This window comes from Lucilia sericata, unplaced genomic scaffold (genome assembly GCF_015586225.1).
Source record: "Lucilia sericata isolate MDLA Ls3-8-SP2 unplaced genomic scaffold, ASM1558622v1 Contig001784F_arrow, whole genome shotgun sequence".
Lineage (NCBI taxonomy): Eukaryota > Metazoa > Arthropoda > Insecta > Diptera > Calliphoridae > Lucilia > Lucilia sericata.
This window is the reverse complement of record NW_023995683.1, coordinates 14,375-39,009: the sequence shown is the minus strand read 5'-3', so window position 1 is coordinate 39,009 and position 24,635 is coordinate 14,375. Positions and strand designations below refer to the sequence as shown.

Below are 24,635 nucleotides of genomic sequence, written 5' to 3'. Positions count from 1 at the left end.
CTATAATCCAGTCTATAGTTTATTCTATAGTCTAGTCAGTAATCTGGTCTATAGTCTAGTGAACAGTCTATTCTATAGTTCAGTCTATAGTATTTTCTATACTGTCTAGTCTATAGTCTAGTCAATAGTCTAGTCTATAGTTTAGTCTATAGTCTAGTCTATAGTCTGGTCTATAGTATAATCTATAGTCCAGTCTATACTCTAGTCTATAGTCTAGTCTGTAATCTAATTTAAAGTCTAGCATATAGTATATTCTATAGTCCTGTCTGTTGTCTATCCTACAGTCCAGTCTGTAGTCTAGTCTAAAGTCCAGTCTATAGTCTATTCTATAGTATAGTCTGTGGTCTAGTCTATAGTCTAGTCAACAGTTTATTCTATAGTCTAGTCCTCTCACTAGTCTATGAAGTAGTTAATAGATTAGTTTATAGACTTGTCAATAGATCAGGTACATTAAATCAAGAAAGAACTTCATTAGAATAAGTTAGTCCAATTTCAAATATAAAATTTTTCGTGCATCGCACCAGTTATCGAGGAGAACTTTGATCTAGCAGCTTTCGAAGTTTAAAATGGAGTAAACTTGGCAACATTGGCAACCTATATGATCCGAAATTAGTTTGGATTAAATCAATGTTTTGTCTTAATAAGTACTATAAATAAAATTTTTTAATTATCTACCTGGTATTCATAGCATCAAGCAATTTATCCTTTCAAAATTCATATTATAAAGCATTGTTAACTTTATTAAACATTTATGAATACCTGGTTTGATTTTTAGCTAACTGCAGAAGTTTCTCTTAAATATTTCCTTTAGTGTAATTTTTTTTAATTAATTAATCAAATAGTTCAGCGTGTTTCATTAAATTTAAGGTACATTTTTTTTAAATTTTGTTTTTATTATTTTTTTTATTTAACATTTTGTTTTTTTGTTCAAATATATATTTATTAAGAGTATAAAGATTTAGTTAGTTTTAAAGGGGTTTTTTTTTATTTAGTTGTTTTTTGTTAAATATGTATATAAATTATGAATAAATATTTGTTAATGATTTTTAAAATTTACAATAGTTAGAAAGTTTAATTTAATGGCGGAAATAATATAAATTGTTTGTAATTTTAGGATTTTTCTTATCATTTTGGAATAAAATACTTTTTAGAAGTTAACAATTTTTTTTTTATAATTTCATTATAATTTTTCTTTACTTATTTATGCAATAACAACAAATTTCAGGTTTTTTTTATATTTTTATTTATTTTTTTTTTTAAATTGGTACTAAAACAAAGTTTGTTTTATGTTTTTTTTTGTTTAATTTCAGTTAAATGGCATTATTTAGTTGAATTTTAAAGTTAAAGATGAGTTTAAATAAATGTTTTAAAGATTTCATAAGAATTTTTTTTATTTTTTGCTTTTGTAAACAAATAAGAAAAATGTGTAATTTTTATAAATTATGTATTTTTTATAATTTTTCAACAATATGTCCTAAAGTTTAATAGCTATTTTTTAAAAAACTTTAAAATTTATTTAAAAAATTTAAAGTTTTTAGTCAAAAATAACTAAAAAACTTTTAGCACAATTTTTTTTTAAATGTTTTCTATTTTATTAAGTTCTACAACAATTTAATTTTCTTTATTAGTTTTAGTTTTTGTTTTAATATTAATAACTACTTTTCTAAATATTAGCATTTTCTTTTTTTTTAAATATATGTATGATTTTTTTTTTTTATTCATTATAATTAATATTATTTTTAACAATATAATGTGGAGTTTTTATTTTAATTTTGTTTTTAAAAAGGTACATAATTTTTTATTTTATAATTCTCGTAAGTACTTTTTAGCTTGAAAGTTTTCTTTCATTTTAATTAAATTTTTTTTGTATTTAACTACTAATGTTTAAATATTGATGGGCTATTTTGTTTGTTCTTTAATTACTTAATAGTTGTATGTATTTTTATTTTATTAATAAATTCTACTTTTTCACTACTTTCTAGACTAACAGACAGACAGACTGTGTGAGTGAGTGACTGAACGTGTATGATTGGCGGTCGACTTAACGTGTCTGGCCTAATATTTTTATACAGCCTCTGGTCGTATGATTGTAGTCTATGATGGTGTCAATTGTGGTTGTGGTGTAAAATAATGTAGTCCATTTGTGGCCATATCGTATTCGGTGATATATGCAGGAATTTCTAATTGATCTTTTGATATTGCTGAATATAAATGCTCCACACCAGGCAATGAGTGTACTTTGGCTTTGATGGCCGGTGCCATGAAGGTGGTAAACCACCAAGTCATCATCTGTAAATAAATTATAAAAATTAGAAATGAATTAAATATTTCTTATCTAATATAAGTTCAGCTATGAATTGAACATACCTTAGTCCAGAATGTTGGATGTACAATATAAAAGGCTTTAAGATTCTTCTTGTATCTGTAAGAAAAGGAAAATTTTATATTTTTATAATTTGCTTACATATCAGTTCAGTAAAATATTGCCATCCAGAACTGGACTGGAACAGAATTAGAACTAAAACTGAATTAAAACTGAACTGGAACAGAACTAGAACTGAACTAAACTGAACTAAACTGAACTAAACTGAACTAGATCTGAACAAGAACTGAACTGCAGCTGAATTAGAACAGAATTAGAATAGAACTAGAACTGAACCAGAACTGAACTAGAACTGAACTAGAACTGAACTAGAACTGAACTAGAAGTGAACAAACGGAACTAGAAACTGAAACTAGAAGCTGAACTAGAACTGACTAGAACATGAACTAAAAAGAACTGACACTAGACACTGAACTAGAACTGAACTAGAACTAGAAATGACCTAGAACTGACTAGAAACTGAACTAGAACTGAAACTAGAACTAGAACTAGAACTAGAACTGAGAACTAGAACTGAACTAGAACTGAACTATAACTGAACTACGAAACTGAACTAGAACTAGAACTACGAAACTGAACTAGAACTGAACTAGAACTGAACTAGAACTGAACTAGGAACTGAACTAGAACTGAACTAGAAAACTGAAAAACTAAGAACTGAACCTTAGAACTGAACTATAACTGAACTAGAACTGAACTAGAACTGAACTAGAACTGCAACAGAACTGAACTAGAAGCTGAACTAAGAACTGAACTAGAACTGAACTAGAACTGAACTAGAAACTGAAACTAGAACTGAACTTAGAACTGAACTATAACTGAACTAGAAATGTGAAACTAGAACTGAACTAGAACTGAACTAGAACTGAACTAGAACTGAACTAGAACTGAACTAGAACTGAACTAGAACTGAACTAGAACTGAACTAGAACTGAACTAGAACTGAACTAGAACTGAACTAGAACTGAACTAGAACTGAACTAGAACTGAACTAGAACTGAACTAGAACTGAACTAGAACTGAACTAGAACTGAACTAGAACTAGAACTAGAACTGAACTAGAACTGAACTAGAACTACTAGAACTAGAACTAGAACTAGAACTATAGGACTAGAACTAGAACTAGAACTAGAACAGAACTAGAACAGAACTAGAACAGAACTAGAACAGAACTAGAACAGAACTAGAACAGAACTAGAACAGAACTAGAACAGAACTAGAACAGAACTAGAACAGAACTTAGAACAGAACTAGAACTAGAACTAGAACAGAACTAGAACAGAACTAGAACGAACTAGAACATGAACTAGAACAGAACTAGAATCATAACTAGAACTAGAACAGAACTAGAACAGAACTAGAACAGAACTAGAACAGAACTAGAACAGAACTAGAACAGAACTAGAACAGAACTAGAACAGAACTAGAACAGAACTAGAACAGAACTAGAACAGAACTAGAACAGAACTAGAACTGAACAGAACAGAACAGAACATAACTAGAACACAACTAGAACACAACTAGAACAGAACTAGAACAGAACTAGAATAGAACTAGAACAGAACTAGAACAGACCTAGAACAGAACTAGAACAGAACTAGAACAGAACTAGAACAGAACTAGAACAGAACTAGAACAGAACTAGAACAGAACTAGAACAGAACTAGAACAGAACTAGAACAGAACTAGAACAGAACTAGAACAGAACTAGAACTAGAACTAGAACAGAACTAGAACAGAACTAGAATATAACTAGAATTAGAACAGAACTAGAACAGAACTAGAACAGAACTAGAACAGAACTAGAACAGAACTAGAACAGAAACTAGAACAGAACTAGAACAGAACTAGAACAGAAACTAGAACAGAACTAGAACAGAACTAGAACAGAACTAGAACAGAACAGAACAGAACAGAACAGAACAGAACAGAACAGAACAGAACATAACTAGAACAGAACTAGAACACAACTAGAACAGAACTAGAACAGAACTAGAATAGAACTAGAACAGAACTAGAACAGACCTAGAACAGAACTAGAACAGAACTAGAACAGAACTAGAACTGAACTAGAACTAAGTAGAACTGAACTAGAACTGAACTAGAACTGAACTAGAACTGAACTAGAACTGAACTAGAACTGAACTAGAACTGAACTAGAACTGAACTAGAACTGAACTAGAACTAAACTAGAACTGAACTAGAACTAAAGTAGAACTGAACTAGAACTGAACTAGAACTGAACTAGAACTGAACTAGAACTGAACTAGAACTGAACTAGAGCTGAACTAGAACTAGAACTGAACTAGAACTGAACTAGAAATGAACTAGGACTGAACTAGAACTGAACTAGAACTGAACTAGAACAGAACTAGAACTGAACTAGAACTGAACTAGAACTGAACTAGAACTGAACTAGAACTGAACTAGAACTGAACTAGAACTGAACTAGAACTGAACTAGAACTGAACTAGAACTGAACTAGAACTGAACTAGAACTGAACTAGAACTGAACTAGAATTGAACTAGAACTGAACTAGAACTGAACTAGAACTGAACTAGAACTGAACTAGAACTGAACTAGAACTGAACTAGAACTGAACTAGAACTGAACTAGAACAGAACTAGAACAGAACTAGAACTAGAACAGAACTAGAACAGAACTAGAATATAACTAGAATTAGAACAGAACTAGAACAGAACTAGAATAGAACAGAACTAGAACAGAACTAGAACAGAACTAGAACAGAACTAGAACAGAACTAGAACAGAACTAGAACAGAACTAGAACAGAACTAGAACAGAACTAGAACAGAACTAGAACAGAACTAGAACAGAACTAGAACAGAACTAGAACAGAACTAGAACAGAACTAGAACTGAACAGAACAGAACAGACAGAACAGAACAGAACAGAACAGAACAGAACATAACTAGAACAGAACTAGAACACAACTAGAACAGAACTAGAACAGAACTAGAATAGAACTAGAACAGAACTAGAACAGACCTAGAACAGAACTAGAACAGAACTAGAACAGAACTAGAACAGAACTAGAACTGAACTAGAACTAAGTAGAACTGAACTAGAAGCTGAACTAGAACTGAACTAGAACTGAACTAGAACTGAACTAGAACTGAACTAGAACTGAACTAGAACTGAACTAGAACTGAACTAGAACTGAACTAGAGCTGAACTAGAACTAGAACTGAACTAGAACTGAACTAGAAATGAACTAGGACTGAACTAGAACTGAACTAGAACTGAACTAGAACTGAACTAGAACTGAACTAGAACTGAACTAGAACTGAACTAGAAATGAACTAGAATGAACTAGAACTGAACTAGAAAGAACTGAACTAGAACTGAACTAGAACTAGAACTGAACTAGAACTGAACTAGAACTGAACTAGAACTGAACTAGAACTGAACTAGAACTGAACTAGAACTGAACTAGAACTGAACTAGAACTGAACTAGAACTGAACTAGAACTGAACTAGAACTGAACTAGAATTGAACTAGAACTGAACTAGAACTGAACTAGAACTGAACTAGAACTGAACTAGAACTGAACTAGAACTGAACTAGAACTGAACTAGAACTGAACTAGAATAGGACTAGGACAGAACTAGAACTAGAACAAAACTAAAACAGAACAGAACTAGAACAGAACTAGAACAGAACTAGAACAGAACTATAACAGAACTAGAACAAAACTAGAATAGAACTAAAACAGAACTAGTATAGAACCAGAAAAGAACTTGAACTGAATTAGAACTAATATAAAAATTGACCAGTCCATGAAGTAATCCATAAACTATTCAATAGCTCGAGAATAGTCTAGTTCATATATTATTAATAGATTTGTCCATACACTAAAAGTTCCTCACAACGTTTCTTAGCACACAAGCTGACAATATGATTACTTCTACTTACTTGTAAGGCAATACACTGTATACTTCACGTAACCAATGTAATGATGGATAATTATTGGTACTAGTTAAAGTATGGAAGTAAGCAATGACGTAGTCTCCTTTTACGATGGGATCCAATAATTTTATTAAATATAATAAGGCCTATTAAAAAGACAATAATGGTGTTAGTTTTTTCAATAAAAAAATATCACAAATACAAAATAAACATACTTTTTCCAAATCAAGATTATGGGCTGGAAACCATTTACCACAAAATACAATAACAGGTCTACCCAAACGATCGACACCACTTTGATAAAGACAACCAATGCCCGAAACTTCGTTCAAATCCTCGATTTGAGCACGATGCAACAGGCGTTCATATCTAAAGTGAGAAAATAAAAAAAATATATATTTTAAATAAATATTTATTTACGTTAACTTGTTTAAAGTTTAAAAGTAATAAAAATGTATAAAAGTAATAAAAAAAATGTATTTAACAGTGAGTAATAATAACAAAAGTACAAAGTGTATTATTAATAAAAAAAAATTCAGTTAATAAATATTTGATCTACAATTATGAGTTGTTTTTAAAAAAAACAAGTTCAGTCATTCAAATTTGTTCATTTTTTTCATAGCTGTTTGAATTTAACCCATTTTTGGTTAAATAATTAAAGTGAAATGATCAATAAAAGATTATAGATAAATAATTTGAAATAAATTATCTAAACAATTTTTAATAGTTCTCTCTGAAGCGTAATGTGAAATTGTGTCAATATGTATACGACCGGCAACAGAAATATAATTTTCCAAATATGTTTAAAATAATAATTTAAATACTCAATTTCTATATTTTTTTCTACATATTTGCTGCGGTAATTATTCTATTTTTGGTCACATCATAAGTAGCTATTTATGTTATTAACAAAGTTTAAAAATAGTGCTGTTTATTTTGTCTACAGTGAGTAATAAAAGTCTAGTTACGGTTGTAATGCTTTTGTATTAATTAGTATATAATTTATTTGATTAGATTTAAATCAATTATTTTACTATATTTTTCAGTTTTTATACAATTAATTAACTTGGAATTGTAATTCAAGTTCAGATGTGTCATAAATTAAGTAATTTATTATTTTTTTTTTAGAAAATTATTCAGTTTTTAAAATACATATTCATTCAAAAAGTTGTGCATGTATGTATGTATATGTGGTGTAATCAAAAATTTTAAATCATAAATTTATTAGTTTTTTCTTCAAAATAATAAAGCAGGCTATGAAGTAATCTACTGACAAGCCTTTGGATTAGTCTGTGGGATAGTACACTGACTATAGTCAATATAGATAATATAGTTCATAGATTAGTACATTTCTTTATTTAGTCTAAGGACTAGCATAGCATTAGTTTAGTTTAATATTACATTCAGTTCTAGTTCAGTTCAGTTCTAGTTCAGTTCTTGTTAGTTCTAGTTCAGTTCTAGTTCAGTTCTAGTTCAGTTCTAGTTCAGTTCTAGTTCAGTTCTAGTTCAGTTCTAGTTCAGTTCTAGTTCAGTTCTAGTTCAGTTCTAGTTCAGTTCTAGTTCAGTTCTAGTTCAGTTCTAGTTCAGTTCTAGTTCAGTTCTAGTTCAGTTCTAGTTCTGTTCTAGTTCAGTTCTAGTTCAGTTCTAGTTCAGTTCTAGTTCAGTTCTAGTTCAGTTCTAGTTCAGTTCTAGTTCAGTTCTAGTTCAGTTCTAGTTCAGTTCTAGTTCAGTTCTAGTTCAGTTCTAGTTCAGTTCTAGTTCAGTTCTAGTTCAGTTCTAGTTCAGTTCTAGTTCAGTTCTAGTTCAGTTCTAGTTCAGTTCTAGTTCAGTTCTAGTTCTGTTCTAGTTCTGTTCTAGTTCTGTTCTAGTTCTGTTCTAGTTCTGTTGTAGTTCTGTTCTAGTTCTGTTCTAGTTCTGTTCTAGTTCTGTTCTAGTTCAGTTCTAGTTCAGTTCTAGTTCAGTTCTAGTTCAGTTCTAGTTCAGTTCTAGTTCAAATCTAGTTCAGTTCTAGTTCAGTTCTAGTTCAGTTCTAGTTCAGTTCTAGTTCAGTTCTAGTTCAGTTCTAGTTCAGTTCTAGTTCAGTTCTAGTTCAGTTCTAGTTCAATTCTAGTTCAGTTCTAGTTCAGTTCTAGTTCAGTTCTAGTTCAGTTCTAGTTCAGTTCTTGTTCAGTTCTAGTTCAGTTCTAGTTCAGTTCTAGTTCAGTTCTAGTTCAGTTCTAGTTCAGTTCTAGTTCAGTTCTAGTTCAGTTCTAGTTCTAGTTCAGTTCTAGTTCAGTTCTAGTTCTGTTCTAGTTCAGTTCTAGTTCAGTTCTAGTTCAGTTCTAGTTAAGTTCTAGTTAAGTTCTAGTTCAGTTCTAGTTCAGTTCTAGTTCAGTTCTAGTTCAGTTCTAGTTCAGTTCTAGTTCAGTTCTAGTTCAGTTCTAGTTCAGTTCTAGTTCAGTTCTAGTTCAGTTCTAGTTAAGTTCTAGTTCAGTTCTAGTTCAGTTCTAGTTCAGTTCTAGTTCAGTTCTAGTTCAGTTCTAGTTCAGTTCTAGTTCAGTTCCAGTTCAGTTCTAGTTCAGTTCTAGTTCAGTTCTAGTTCAGTTCTAGTTCAGTTCTAGTTCAGTTCTAGTTCAGTTCTAGTTCAGTTCTGGTTCAGTTCTAGTTCAGTTCTAGTTCAGTTCTGTTTTAGTTCTGTTCTAGTTCTGTTCTAGTTCTGTTCTAGTTCTGTTCTAGTTCTGTTCTAGTTCTGTTCTAGTTCTGTTCTAGTTCTGTTCTAGTTCTGTTCTAGTTCTGTTCTAGTTCTGTTCTAGTTCTGTTCTAGTTCTGTTCTAGTTCTGTTCTAGTTCTGTTCTGTTCTAGTTCTGTTCTAGTTCTGTTCTAGTTCTGTTCTAGTTCTGTTCTAGTTCTGTTCTAGTTCTGTTCTAGTTCTGTTCTAGTTCTGTTCTAGTTCTAGTTCTGTTCTAGTTCTGTTCTAGTTCTGTTCTAGTTCTCTTCTAGTTCTCTTCTAGTTCTGTTCTAGTTCTGTTCTAGTTCTGTTCTAGTTCTGTTCTAGTTCTGTTCTAGTTCTGTTCTAGTTCTGTTCTAGTTCTGTTCTAGTTCTGTTCTAGTTCTGTTCTAGTTCTGTTCTAGTTCTGTCCTAGTTCTGTTCTAGTTCTGTTCTGGTTCTGTTCTAGTTCTGTTCTAGTTCTGTTCTAGTTCTGTTCTAGTTCTGTTCTAGTTCTGTTCTAGTTCTGTTCTAGTTCTGTTCTAGTTCTGTTCTAGTTCTGTTCTAGTTCTGTTCTAGTTCTGTTCTAGTTCTGTTCTATTTTTGTTCTAGTTCTGTTCTAGTTCGGTTCTAGTTTGGTTCTAGTTTGGTTCTAGTTCTTTTCTAGTTCTGTTCTAGTTCTGTTCTGGTTCAATTCTATTTCTGTTCCAGTTTGGTTCTAGTTCAGTTGAAAATCTGTTATAGTTTAGTTCAAGTTTAGTTAATTTCTAGATTTTTAACGAGAGTATTGACTAGTCTGGCACATTTCATTGATTTATTTAGAAGTAAACCTTAAATTTAATAAAATATTTAATTGAAAAATTTAGGAAATAGATTTATTTAATATTAAGTTCCATCTTTACTTCAGAGATAGTCCAGTAAATTTTAAAAATAAACATAACGTCCTTCTATATATCGATGGTGAAAAGTAACATAATTTTTTCTAACATGAGATAATGAGGCCAACAGATTTCTCTATAATCCTAAAATATTTCATGTTTGAAAAAACGCACCAATTTTGTGGACTTATAATCTACAGGTTTTCCATTTGTAATTTCGCTAATTAAAACGGAAAATGAAATCGTATAATTTTAATGAAATGAAATCTTTTAAAAACTAATGTGCAACATTCCTTGTATCACAACAATGCCAAAATGTTCCATATTCAGTCATAATTATTTGAAAACGTTTTTGTTGTATTTCAATTGTTAAACAGTAACGTAAAAAATACAAGACAACAGTCAACAGTTAACTCAATCTGCGCAGGTGAAATTCAATGCACTGTAAGGAGCATTGTACTCGTGCTCGTATTTAATTGAATATTGATGAAATATTTTGGACCAATTAACAACATTCAAAAACCGGTAACCACAATTCATTATTAACAATTAACAATAAGTTGTTGTTTGAAGCAATAATATTAATTAAATCGTTTAATAATCAATAGACGAAGAATGAATCACTCTGTTCCTTCAATAAAAGTAAAATTTTCAAAAACACGTCACTACTACACCGAAAACATTTAAGCGACATAGAAAACGAAACGCACTATCTGACGTGATACTTAGATGTCAGATAAAAAACTAACCCGACAGATGACTGCAATGCGTATGAAAATGCTGAAATGAACGGCAAAAGAAATAGATATTGCGGCAACAATCTCTACCATTCTTTATTTTAAAATTTAAAGAGATCATAAAGATCTGCTGCAGAAATATAAGATTATGTCGCAACTAAGATTCATAATTTTAAAGATTTTAAGAACATTTAAGTATAAATTTTTCGAAAATTTTGCAGTTAATGCATGTGATTTAAAAAGAACGCTTATCTTTAGATTTTCGTTAGATAATTTCTGACGGATTTATACTGCATCCATAAATGAAAATGAGTTGCTGGATATTTATCTTTCATTATGTATATTGTTACGTGTGTGACAGTTTTTTTTTGCTGTATTATTTATTTTTTTAAAAAAGATAATTTTATCAGAGGGTTCAAGTCCCCTTGCCTGTTGAAGGGTTCTGTTTTTCTTGATTAAGTCTACTGCGACATTTATTTACAATTGTTGGAGTAAAAACAGTAGCGCTTTATTTATTTTATTAACAATTAAAATGTACCGAAACAATGTCATCAGACATTTTTTGGTAAAAATTTTTAACAGAAACACAATTAAATCTACTCAGCGACAGTGCAGTAACTTTTTAAGAAAATATCCAAAGCATAACAAATGCAAAACAAAGTCAGAAGTGGACTAGAACTGGAAGCAGAAATGATCTGTGAAGAACCAGTCATTACATTACTTAACTTTACTTATATATACTCGCAGATCTTTAGATATATTATAAGAATTAGAAACCTTGTGATCTTCGTGAAACACAACCGAAATTCTAATAAATTTTTCTAGATTCATGAGCTAAGTGGATCGGAGAATTATGAATAAGATCGATAGGTGGTTGATGTTGAGGTCTTTGATTCAAAGAATTACCAATTAATGATCTATGGTTACTGGTCTGATATTTAATTCTCGAATTCTTCCAAAGGAGTACCCATAAGTTGTTTGTCAGATCTTTTGGGTCTTCCTCTTTGCCAGAGTGGAGTTAAAATACTTTAGATATTTTACACCCTAAATTAAAAGAGGATTTTTCCCCTCTGGCATACAACCACTTGTAGATCTAAGGGATCCATTGTGATTTTCTTAAGGATACAAGAAATCAGAATAAAAAAGAGAAGTTTAAAAAAAGCCCATATAAATTGTAAAAATATGTAAGAGATGAATTTTTTGTAGTCAGGCACCTGAAAAGCCACTCTTTTTCCCTGATAAAGCCCTGATAAAAACAAGATTGCCCTTATCATAGCTAGCTATATCTTCTAGAAACTTTAGACTCTATTTCTATTTACATGACACAACCTAAAAAAGTCATGTGTGCTCCATTTAAAGACTTTATTCCTTTTCATAAACTCCAGACCTGTAGTACTGGCACACAGGATGTTTCACCGCCAAGTCCCCTTCGTTATGATTTAGATCTGAATCCTCATCAAGAAAATTTTACGTATTCATTTCTGCTTTAGACTCAGTTTGTAGTCCCTCATCGTATTTACAGAAATCATGTTCGATCCATCTTACTTTGCAGTGTTTCTGTTACTACTTAAAACCTGCAAACCACTTTAAGGAGCAAGGATCGGTTGTTACAGTTGCAGAATTTTTCAGAGATCAACATTTAGTAGTGACAAATAGGATGCCCTGTCGCTACCGTAAGAGGTCCAGATCTGAATCGTATCTTAGCTTCTTAATCGCAACTATTTGTATCGAAAAGTCCCGACATTTATGTTACAAATTCGATAGGAAACCATATTACCGTGATAACGTTCAAGCTGATGAAATTTATACTCTGTTTTATTGAACTAAAGGGCCCTGGTTGATCTAAGGCTTGATCACATAGTAATCAATGGTTAATGCCTAAATTATTATATCGGATTTTTAATGAGACTGTATTCTTGATCTAAACTTTCATTTGAAAAACCTTACAAGTATTGAGTGACCTGAGCGAAAAAAAGTTTTACCAGAGAAATGTTTCGAAATAGTGTCCCTTTTCCGTCTTTAAATAGTCGGTGAAAATTTAGCTTTCAATCTTCTTAAATGGGTATAGTGATCTTAAAGGTTTAGCGTTGCGGAAATACTTCACGATCTGACTACCATAATAGCTTTATCAATACGAATATGCTGAAATCTATCTGATTCATTGAGTCCAAGAAACAATTTAGCAGCGATGTATTCAATGGAACTAGGAAGATTGACAAAGGATTTAGTTTGAAACTCAGGGTCTTTGTAAGACTTTAAGAGGGTCTATAGCTCAAACGAGATTAGTTATATCATTCCCTGATATCCCACAGTCCCCATACACATATTATATATAAAATAGTTATATTGAGTATGAAGCAGTTGTCGTCCAGACTTGACCCCATACAAAATTTCCTTCAGAAAATGATTTTAACATTCGAATAAAGGTTAAACCTGTTTCTACGAGATACGTATCTTAATCTTAAAATTTTAAAAGGGGGTTTACTTTATTATAACTTCTTAAATATTACCAAAAACCAGATTCGGATTCAGCTCATGACTTCTGAAACCATACGTTGATCTCTGGGTTAAAATATCAGTTTGTTGAAAAAAGTTTGATCTATATTCTAAGTACAAAAGTTTATTAAATCCTTGTCATACCTTTGGTATGATTGAATTCAAATCATGTTTAATATAAGATCAAACATCCGTATTTAGTGTTCGAGCTATAGACAAGTGGTCTATTAAAGTAGAACAGATAATGAAATTGTTTGGGCGGCGTTCCTCCTGGTACCAACATCGTAAATGGGAGAGCATAAACAATAGGCGTGAATACGCAATTACTCTTCAGACGAAGTGTGAACTAGGTATTATTTATTGAATTCTTACTTAAGTCGTAAATATTTACATATAATTAACATATAATAATTGTTATTGCTTAAAGAATTTGAATTAAGTATTTATTTATAACAATTATTGTATTATTGTTAGGAAAATAACAATAAATAAATTAAACAAAATAAAAACCTGTAGTAGAATTTAAATAATATGGAAAGTTACAATTAATTTTATATTCCGCTTTTTCAATATTAATATTATAAACAATTTAAGACATTGATTTAATTGTATTAGAAATTTAATAGAAATTAGTCAGTACGATAATTTCTCCTACGCTAAAGTGTATAAACCCCCCCACATGTAAACAAATGGGTGGTGGGTGTAGTTTAAAGTCTATTTTGACTCTCTCTCTTCTATGGCAAAAACAATAATAATAGCGATTTTGAAAACTTAAAGGCCATCATTTAAATTATTAATAATAAAGCAAGAATGAAAAGAAAATCGTATAAATGTCGCTTTGAAGAGGACCCTGAATAGAAAAAAAATCGATAAATAAAATTTGTATAAATAAATAATTTAAATTAAAATTGCATTTTAAAATTTGTATTTACTATAATACAATCAATATTCATTCATATTATGAGTAAGTAATTGTAGTTAATTTAATTAACAATAACTTTTAAAAAGTAAACAAAAACAATAATGTAATTTTGTCATGATAATGATGAAATTGAAAGAAAATCAATTGCTCAGCTGGTACGCAATTTCTTAGTAAATATGAACTACTATATACATTTAATTAGTAACTATTTACAATCTAATAAATTTCAAATGAAATGCCAAAATGAAAATGACAAAAAAAAAAAAAATAAATTTGACATAAACCTTGACCTATGACTGGTAATAATAAATAACGGACTTTGAAGTAAAAAGTGCGTAAATAATTTGTGAATGTCAAAGTTCTTATAATTAAAAGGGATTTCCTTATGATGACGACATGTCGCCGTGTTATTTAATTTCTACTGTACTTATCCACACCATCTTTATAAATAAATAATTTTTTTATTATACTTTTCAGAAAATGTTATTATACCCTCCTACACCACTATAGTGAAGAGGTTATTACGTGTTTGTGCTGATGTTTGTAACAGCTAAAGATATTGGTCAGAAATCCACTTGAATACAATATCACAGAGGCTGGAAGATGCACTCAATACTCGATACTCGGTGGAGTATCGATATTGGTTGTAAATCCGATATTGGTATCGATATTGGGTGTAAATCCGAGCAAAACCGAACTTTTACTATTTACCAGGAAGTATAAAATTGACTTCTTTAAACTGGACTGTGCTAAATATCTAGGGGTTATTCTTGATAGTAAATTATAATGGAAACCCAACATCATACCAAGATCGACAAAGGTCATCCGAGCAAAGCCGAACTTTTACTATTTACCAGGAAGTATAAAATTGACTTCTTTAAACTGCATCGTCTGAACGAAGTTGAACTCCCACTTTCGGACTGTGCTAAATATCTAGGGGTTATTCTTGATAGTAAATTATAATGGAAACCCAACATCATAGCAAGATCGACAAAGGCCATAACGGCAATATGTACCTTTGCAAGAAAGCTATAGTAGTAAAATGGGGGATAAAACCAAAATTAGTGAAATGGATTTTTGAAGCGGTTATCAAGCCAATTCTGTTCTATAGAGCTACCTCTTGGTGGAAAGCACTAAATATAAACTCAAATTGTAAAATCCTTGACAAGGTTCTATGGAGAATGTCGATACTGATAACTTGATCACTGGGAACAACTTCGACGAAATCCCTATTCGTGCTGGTTAACGGACTTGTTGGCCAGTAAAATAGCACTCACAACGGCATTAAGATTGAATGCAATAAACGCATGGTCGTATAGACCATATATATAGGATAGGAAATCTACCGGTAAATATTGATTACTGCGTCCCCAAGCCGTTCCTCCAGAGAAACTTCAGTTTCATCATCTCGGAAAATGCGGGACTGGAAGGAGATCGCTCTCCACGAAGCCTAGCCGTGTACACAGATGGCTAAAAACGAGGAGAACGAGTAGGGGCGGTATTTTCATTCCAGAATTTGGAATCAGGATTACTTTTAGAATCGGCAATGATTGTAATCCGATCCAAGCCGAAATATCGGCCATAAAAAGAACGGCAAACTGGCTCTGGTAACGTAAGATATCGGACAGAGATATACTAATCTTTACCGACAATCAAGCTGAAATTAAGTCCCTGACAGGTTATATTCTACATCACGACTAGTATATCCTAAAATAGGATGGCAAGATAATCAACATCGTACTCGTATGGGTACGAGCTCGGGAAAGCGGGTTCGCAGTTGCCCGACTCGGACATAGACCACTTCTGTGGTACTCCGATCGGAGTATGCAAAAGACTCATAGATAACATGTTTTTGTGAACTCTCACAGGCAAGATGGAGAAATGAGCCAACTTGTACTCAAACAAAGAATATATGGCCAAAGCTTATCTCAAGAACAATTCGTTATAGCAAGAAAAGCTCGATATTAATCGATAAAATAAGGAGGATGTATGATACATATGATTTAGACCACTATCAGCGTTGTTGTAAGCTCCTTTACCAGTGTCTCCTGTTTGAATGGAACTCACGAGCTCCGGACTGACAGTTTGGAACACTACATAATATTTGGTCGACTATACTATCCTGAAAAAGGTGTAAGAATTCCACTTTTGTTTGTGTTATAAGAGAGGATATCGAATCGATGGAATATTACCTATTTGACTATACACTTCCATACGAGTAAAGTGCTAAATCTGCTCTACGACTTAAACAGTCGAACGGACTAAAGCACGATCGCATTGGTCATGGCAATATCCTACTAAAGAAAGGCAGGCCAATCATGGGGCAGGAAAGGGACGACATACTATCTACATTGAATTTTAATAGGTCATTCAAGACCAGAATACCTACAAGGGATGATTGGGCCGCGAACACTACCCAAGGGGATGATGTGATCTCAATCTATACTGATGGCTCAAAGACAGAAAGGGGCACGGGATTGGGAATCTTCTCCGAAAAACTGTATCTTCTACTGTCTCATCAACTACCTGGCACCTGCACGGTCCTTCAGGCAGAGATATATGCATATATATATATTTGGATAGCCTGGCATCAATCAAGGCTCTTAACTCCAGTGTTATTAAGTCGAAATGTCTTCTTAATTGTATTCAATAATTGGCATAACATCACCTTGAGTTGATATGGTTTCCAGGACATGAGGGCATCCGAGGAAATGAAATATCTAATGAATGCGCAAAGGGATATTCACACTCCCCTAGTGACCCTAACAAAATTGATAGATGACTGGGCTATGGAGTGAGACGGAACTCAAGTGGTCAAATATCACCACGTGTAGAATATCGGGACTGCTCTGGCCCACAACGGATAGGACTAGGTCACTCTTGTCTCTAAGTAAAAACTCGATTAGGCTTATGTATGATTCGACATATGTATGTAGGAACGTATGAGCTACTTACGTTATGGCTACTGTAGAAGCTGGTTGGACGAAGAAGAAGTGAAATCGGTATAACATCTTCTATGTGACTGCCCAGACTTACAAAAGCACAGACTACATTAGCTTGTTACCCCACGTTATAGCTACTGTAGAAGCTGTTTGGACGAAGAAGAAGTGGAATCGGTATAACATGTGACTGGCCAGACTTACAGACTTTTCCATGATCTGGACTGCCTAAGAGATGCGTCACTAGTAAACATGATCGGTTTATAGAATCGGTTATTAGAAATACTGGCTCGTTTTCACGGAGACCGCAAGAACCAAGTAGTCGACGAAATTAAGGAGGATAATCTTTCTCTCTATATAAGGTAATGACAATTCTAAGGGTATCAAAATGGGCCACTAGGCCTCCGAGTAAACTCGCTAACTAGCGAGCAGCCCACGTAACCTAACCTAATCTAAAGTGGTAAAATATCGTGGAGAACAGGTTACCAATTGTTGTTGTTGTTTTGAAGGGCTCGGAAATGCAATCGGCTTTCTCGAGGAATTGTCACTACAAAGGCAACATCTGAGTGGCCATTAATTTATAGTGTAATTTTAGAAAGATTAACACAAGATACTTTATGGGGAGTAGAGGTTAAAGATGTGGACGTTCCCAGTAACTTATAAGACAAAATAATAATCAGGTGACAAGAACATGATTACACTCCTAGATTTCTTTTTGCTATATAAATTTCATTAAGTTCATTAAAAATTTCATTAAATACCATTTGATGGAAATTTTATTAAAACAAACAAAAACCAATTTCTAAAGAAAACAATACAATATTTTAAAATTCGTGACATAAAGTTATAATTTAACAAAAATTAATTACAAAAAAAAATACTTATTAAATAACTATGGACTGTTTTAGATTCAGAGCAGACCTTTAAATGTTATTAATAAAAAAAATACACCCAAAAAACAACAAAAATGAATACGTAATAAATATACAGCAAAAAAAATAATAATGAAAATAAACGATTCTGACAGACAGACACGACATTATTTATGATGTCAATTTAAATTTGTAAATGTTGCTAATGACGTCATTTTGTCCTTTAACCAAAAGGATTGCTTTATTATTTGGTTAAAAAAAAACGGTTTTTAGGAGGAGAAGTGAAAACCTTAAACAAGGATTCCTTATTATTAGGGTTTGTAATAGTAAGATATTATGGCAAAAAGTAAAAAAAAACACGTGAGTAGTTTTTTATGGAAATGATTAAATGGGATAAGGAAAAATCAATAATGAATATATATGTATATATATCAAACCAATAACAAAGACAAGAAGCAAGCAAAGCAGTCAAATAAGAAACCTATTTCAACTTTTCTTTAGCATGGTTTTCTTTTTCGTATAATATCTTTTACTACTACTACTGACCTTTCTTCTGGTGATTCCATAAGTTCATCGGGCATTATATCGCCAATATCTCTGGTTGTTTCTTGCATGGGACTAGTGCCCAAATCTATAGTAGTCATACCTTCAACCATTGTCATAATCTAGGGGAAGAACTTTGTGGTTTTTTGTTTTTTTCTAAATAGGTTTAACACTCGGTTTTTTGGACTTTTAAGTCCCTAGTTTACAAAAACAAACGGTGGTTTAACTATATTTGATTGCCTTTTTTTAATTAATTCTTTTCAGTGTATAAAATCTTTAAGGGTGGGAGTATTTGTATTTGCCACACTTTTCAATCAATCAATTTTTCTTTATTCTTTAATTTTTCTTTATAAATTATTAATTTTTTTCGTTTTTAATTTCACTTATTACGTCTATTTAATAATTTTTCTTTATTTTTATTGGGGTTTATTTTTTTAATGAAAAAAATCTTCTATAAAATAAACATTTAGCGGGTTTTGTTTTTCTTTGGTCTTACAAAATCTATACTAAAATAAAATTCTCTTTTATTTTCTTTCTTTAATAAAAAATCTAATTTCTCCAATTCCACTTGTTTTTTTTTTCTTTCTTTCTTTAATTATTTTTTACTTTATTTTCAATGTGTATTGAAATCGACCGTTTTCAAACGTAGCGTTTTATCGACTAAAATTTACTTGAGCATCCATTAGTGTTAAAACACTTTTGAAATGCGTCGTTTTGTTGTTATATTTTGTTTGTGCTCACCATCACAGAGGCGTACAGTGTTGTCAACTGTTTGTGATTGTTGGTGATAGTAACGTTTATTTTAAAGATAATATTGTCAAAAAATAGGGGAGAAATATAAGATAACCGTCTACTGCAAGGGATGCTGGTTAGAGATACGAATATGTAGTTGAAATTTGTATTTTTAACTAACTTGTGATAAAACTAATATTTTTATCACAACCCACCTTCACGGTCTCTTTGTAACACATGAAAATATTGGCCATGCACCCACAAAAATGTATGTATATTATAGGACTATATATGTTGGAACATCCACCAAGGGTTTATTGTTTAGACTATAGACTAGACTATATTCCAGATTACAGACTAGATCATAGACTAGACTATAGACTGCACTAGAAACTATACTATCGACTAGACTAGATACTAGATTATGTACAAGATTTTACTATAAACTATAAAAGATACTATAAACTGGTTTAAAGACTAGACTATAGACTAGACTGTAGACTAGACAATAGATTAGACTATAGACCAGACTATAGACTAGACTATAGACTAGACTATAGACTAGACTATAGACTAGACTATAGACTAGACTATAGACTAGACTATAGACTAGACTATAGACTAGACTAATAGACTAGACTATAGACTAGACTATAGACTAGACTATAGACTAGACTATAGACTAGACTATAGACTAGACTATAGACTAGACTATAGACTAGACTATAGACTAGACTATAGACTAGACTATAGACTAGACTATAGACTAGACTATAGACTAGACTATAGACTAGACTATAGACTAGACTATAGACTAGACTATAGACTAGACTATAGACTAGACTATAGACTAGACTATAGACTAGACTATAGACTAGACTATAGACTAGACTATAGACTAGACTATAGACTAGACTATAGACTAGACTATAGACTAGACTATAGACTAGACTATAGACTAGACTATAGACTAGACTATAGACTAGACTATAGACTAGACTATAGACTAGACTATAGACTAGACTATAGACTAGACTATAGACTAGACTATAGACTAGACTATAGACTAGACTATAGACTAGACTATAGACTAGACTATAGACTAGACTATAGACTAGACTATAGACTAGACTATAGACTAGACTATAGACTAGACTATAGACTAGACTATAGACTAGACTATAGACTAGACTATAGACTAGACTATAGACTAGACTATAGACTAGACTATAGACTAGACTATAGACTAGACTATAGACTAGACTATAGACTAGACTATAGACTAGACTATAGACTAGACTATAGACTAGACTATAGACTAGACTAGACTATAGACTAGACTAGACTATAGACTAGACTAGACTATAGACTAGACTAGACTAGACTATAGACTAGACTATAGACTAGACTAGACTATAGACTAGACTATAGACTAGACTAGACTATAGACTAGACTATAGACTAGACTAGACTATAGACTAGACTATAGACTAGACTATAGACTAGACTATAGACTAGACTATAGACTATAGACTAGACTAGACTATAGACTAGACTAGACTATAGACTAGACTAGACTATAGACTAAACTATAGACTAGACTATAGACTAGACTATAGACTAGACTATAGACTAGACTATAGACTAGACTATAGACTAGACTATAGACTAGACTATAGACTAGACTATAGACTAGACTATAGACTAGACTATAGACTAGACTATAGACTAGACTATAGACTAGACTATAGACTAGACTATAGACTAGACTATAGACTAGACTATAGACTAGACTATAGACTAGACTATAGACTAGACTATAGACTAGACTATAGACTAGACTATAGACTAGACTATAGACTAGACTATAGACTAGACTAGACTAGACTATAGACTAGACTATAGACTAGACTATAGACTAGACTAGACTATAGACTAGACTAGACTAACTAGACTAGACTATAGACTAGACTATAGACTAGACTATAGACTAGACTATAGACTAGACTAGACTATAGACTAGACTATAGACTAGACTATAGACTAGACTATAGACTAGACTATAGACTAGACTATAGACTAGACTATAGACTAGACTATAGACTAGACTATAGACTAGACTATAGACTAGACTATAGACTAGACTATAGACTAGACTAGACTATAGACTAGACTATAGACTAGACTATAGACTAGACTATAGACTAGACTATAGACTAGACTATAGACTAGACTATAGACTAGACTATACTAGACTAATAGACTAGCTATAGACTAGACTATAGACTAGACATGACTAGACTATAGACTAGACTATAGACTAGACTATACTACTAGACTATAGACTAGACTATAGACTAGACTATAGACTAGACTATAGACTAGACTATAGACTAGACTTAAGACTAGACTATAGACTAGACTATAGACTAGACTATAGACTAGGACTATAGACTAGACTATAGACTTAGACTAATAGACTAGACTATAGACTAGACTATAGACTAGACTATAGACTAGACTATAGACTAGACTATAGACTAGACTATAGACTAGACTATAGACTAGACTATAGACTAGACTATAGACTAGACTATAGACTAGATCTATAGACTAGACTATAGACTAGACTATAGACTAGACTATAGACTAGACTATAGACTAGACTATAGACTAGACTATAGACTAGACTATAGACTAGACTATAGACTAGACTATAGACTAGACTATAGACTAGACTATAGACTAGACTATAGACTAGACTATAGACTAGACTATAGACTAGACTAGACTATAGACTAGACTATAGACTAGACTATAGACTAGACTATAGACTAGACTATAGACTAGACTATAGACTAGACTATAGACTAGACTATAGACTAGACTATAGACTAGACTATAGACTAGACTATAGACTAGACTATAGACTAGACTATAGACTAGACTATAGACTAGACTATAGACTAGACTATAGACTAGACTATAGACTAGACTATAGACTAGACTATAGACTAGACTATAGACTAGACTATAGACTAGACTATAGACTAGACTATAGACTAGACTATAGACTAGACTATAGACTAGACTATAGACTAGACTATAGACTAGACTATAGACTAGACTATAGACTAGACTATAGACTAGACTATAGACTAGACTATAGACTAGACTATAGACTAGACTATAGACTAGACTATAGAGTAGACTATAGTCTAGTCTAATAGACTAGACTCAGACTAAATTGGTTTGAGTCAGATTTTTAACGCAGCTAGAGGGCTACATGTGGCGACATGGAAGTACAAAATCTTAATTCCAATATCAATCAAATTTAACCGTTAATAAAAACCGTAATTAAACTTTTTTTAAGTTTTACTTTTTGGCGTTTTATTTTTACACATTAAAACAATTGTCATCTCTGTTTACACTCTCTTTCTGTATAAAATTTATTAAATTATGTATTATATTTTACTCAACAGTGTACTCACTTTATTAAGTTTGTTATTGTTATGATTTTGTTTTACTATACGAAACCCACTGTATTATTTTATACTTGTGTAGTTCGCACGATTTCGAGTAGAAAATGTTGTGTTAAATATTTGTGTTTTTTAGCGCAGTCGTTTTAGATGCTATTCTCTCCAAGTGAATGAGTAATAATTTTTTTGTTTCGGTAGTATTTAATATTATTCCTTTCTCTATTATATTGTTGTTGTTTTTATATTGTTATTTTTTCTTATTTTATTGTATTTTATATATGTATATTTACAAGATACAAGATTTTTAACTTAAAATTGTTTTTTTCCATGCTGCACTCACTTCCTTTTTTTGGTTGGTTGTCTGTCATATTTTATATTCAATATTATTTTAAATACGCTTGTCAAATTATTCATCACAAGGAAGTACGTCAATAAATGAATAAGTAAAATTTTTTGTGAGTGTATAGTATTGTTTATTTTGCGTTTTAAAGTACAAGTTGTTTGTTTTTTAGCGGTGAAAATAACAGATTTATTTTTATCGGTGTAGGCGCCAATTAATAGTGCTTTTTTATTTATTTACTAAAGATTCGTTCTATTTTTAGAAGATGTGTTGTCAGAGTAGAAAATTTTGCATATTTTATGGAGAATATTGGAAATTTTATATAAAATGTTTTAATATTGAAATTATATTAATTTCTTCGTGTTAAATGTTTCAAAAGGATATGAACTGTCCTTGTAAGTTATACGAATTTAGTTATTTGCTTAATCCATGTCAAGAACAAACATCACACAATGGAATATCTGATTATATGACTCTCTGGTTGGATTCTTTAAGAAAATGTCGATCATACATTTGACACCGCCAGTTTATAGTTCTCGCAGACAAACCGTATCATAAAACATGCTACGGTGGGACGTGAGAAGGGTATACTAATTTCATTTTTGATTGGTTTTTTCAGAAACTATAGCACATAACTTTCATAGACTAGTGTATAGTCTAGTCTATAGTCTAGTCTATAGTCTAGTCTATAGTCTAGTCTAAAGTCTAGTCTAGTAGTCTATAGTCTAGTCTATAGTCTAGTCTATAGTCTAGTCTATAGTCTAGTCTATAGTCTAGTCTATAGTCTAGTCTATAGTCTAGTCTATAGTCTAGTCTATAGTCTAGTCTATAGTCTAGTCTATAGTCTAGTCTATAGTCTAGTCTATAGTCTAGTCTATAGTCTAGTCTATAGTCTAGTCTATAGTCTAGTCTATAGTCTAGTCTATAGTCTAGTCTATAGTCTAGTCTATAGTCTAGTCTATAGTCTAGTCTATAGTCTAGTCTATAGTCTAGTCTATAGTCTAGTCTATAGTCTAGTCTATAGTCTAGTCTATAGTCTAGTCTATAGTCTAGTCTATAGTCTAGTCTATAGTCTAGTCTATAGTCTAGTCTATAGTCTAGTCTATAGTCTAGTCTATAGTCTAGTCTATAGTCTAGTCTATAGTCTAGTCTATAGTCTAGTCTATAGTCTAGTCTATAGTCTAGTCTATAGTCTAGTCTATAGTCTAGTCTATAGTCTAGTCTATAGTCTAGTCTATAGTCTAGTCTATAGTCTAGTCTATAGTCTAGTCTATAGTCTAGTCTATAGTCTAGTCTATAGTCTAGTCTATAGTCTAGTCAATAGTCTAGTCTATAGTCTAGTCTATAGTCTAGTCTAGTCTACAGTCTAGTCTATAGTCTAGTCTATAGTCTAGTCTATAGTCTAGCCTATAGTCTAGCCTATAGTCTAGTCTATAGTCTAGTCCATAGTCTAGTCTATACTCTAGTCCATAGTCTATTATATAGTCTCGTATATGGCAGATGTATATTGACCTGGTATAAATCCTGTTAAGAGAACTAAATCCCCTTTTGGTCACCTTAATTATTTCTATATATGAAATAAAATATTACAAATTAACAGTACTTTACACGTGATATGACAAAAAGATCTACATACAGAAATCACAATTATCAAGACATGTTAATTAACTTTGATATACGATTAAAAAAAACTGTTT

At 31.7% G+C, this 24,635-nt stretch overlaps 1 protein-coding gene across 1 annotated transcript; it reads right to left on the bottom strand.

The window, feature by feature from the left end:
* Positions 1-1,793: 1,793 nt before the first annotated feature.
* LOC119612645 (protein GDAP2 homolog) lies at positions 1,794-19,059 on the bottom strand. Its single transcript, XM_037968476.1, has 5 exons — positions 18,391-19,059; positions 6,530-6,683; positions 6,321-6,460; positions 2,368-2,422; positions 1,794-2,289 (listed from the first exon to the last, which is right to left on the bottom strand). Exons 1-5 carry the CDS (start codon positions 18,504-18,506, stop codon positions 2,095-2,097), a joined length of 660 nt encoding a protein of 219 aa, XP_037824404.1. The 5' UTR covers positions 18,507-19,059; the 3' UTR covers positions 1,794-2,094.
* Between the last annotated feature and the right edge of the window lie 5,576 nt (positions 19,060-24,635).

What these genes read in the sequence shown, in the direction of transcription:
- LOC119612645 (XM_037968476.1), bottom strand. Translation starts at nt 18,506, where the DNA reads ATGACAATGGTTGAAGGTATGACTACTATAGATTTGGGCACTAGTCCC. An exon ending in ATGGAATCACCAGAAGAAAG is followed by an intron (nt 6,684 to 18,390) that starts GTCAGTAGTAGT and finishes TTCTCACTTTAG; the next exon opens with ATATGAACGCCTGTTGCATC. An exon ending in ATCCAACATTCTGGACTAAG is followed by an intron (nt 2,290 to 2,367) that starts GTATGTTCAATT and finishes ATTTATTTACAG; the next exon opens with ATGATGACTTGGTGGTTTAC.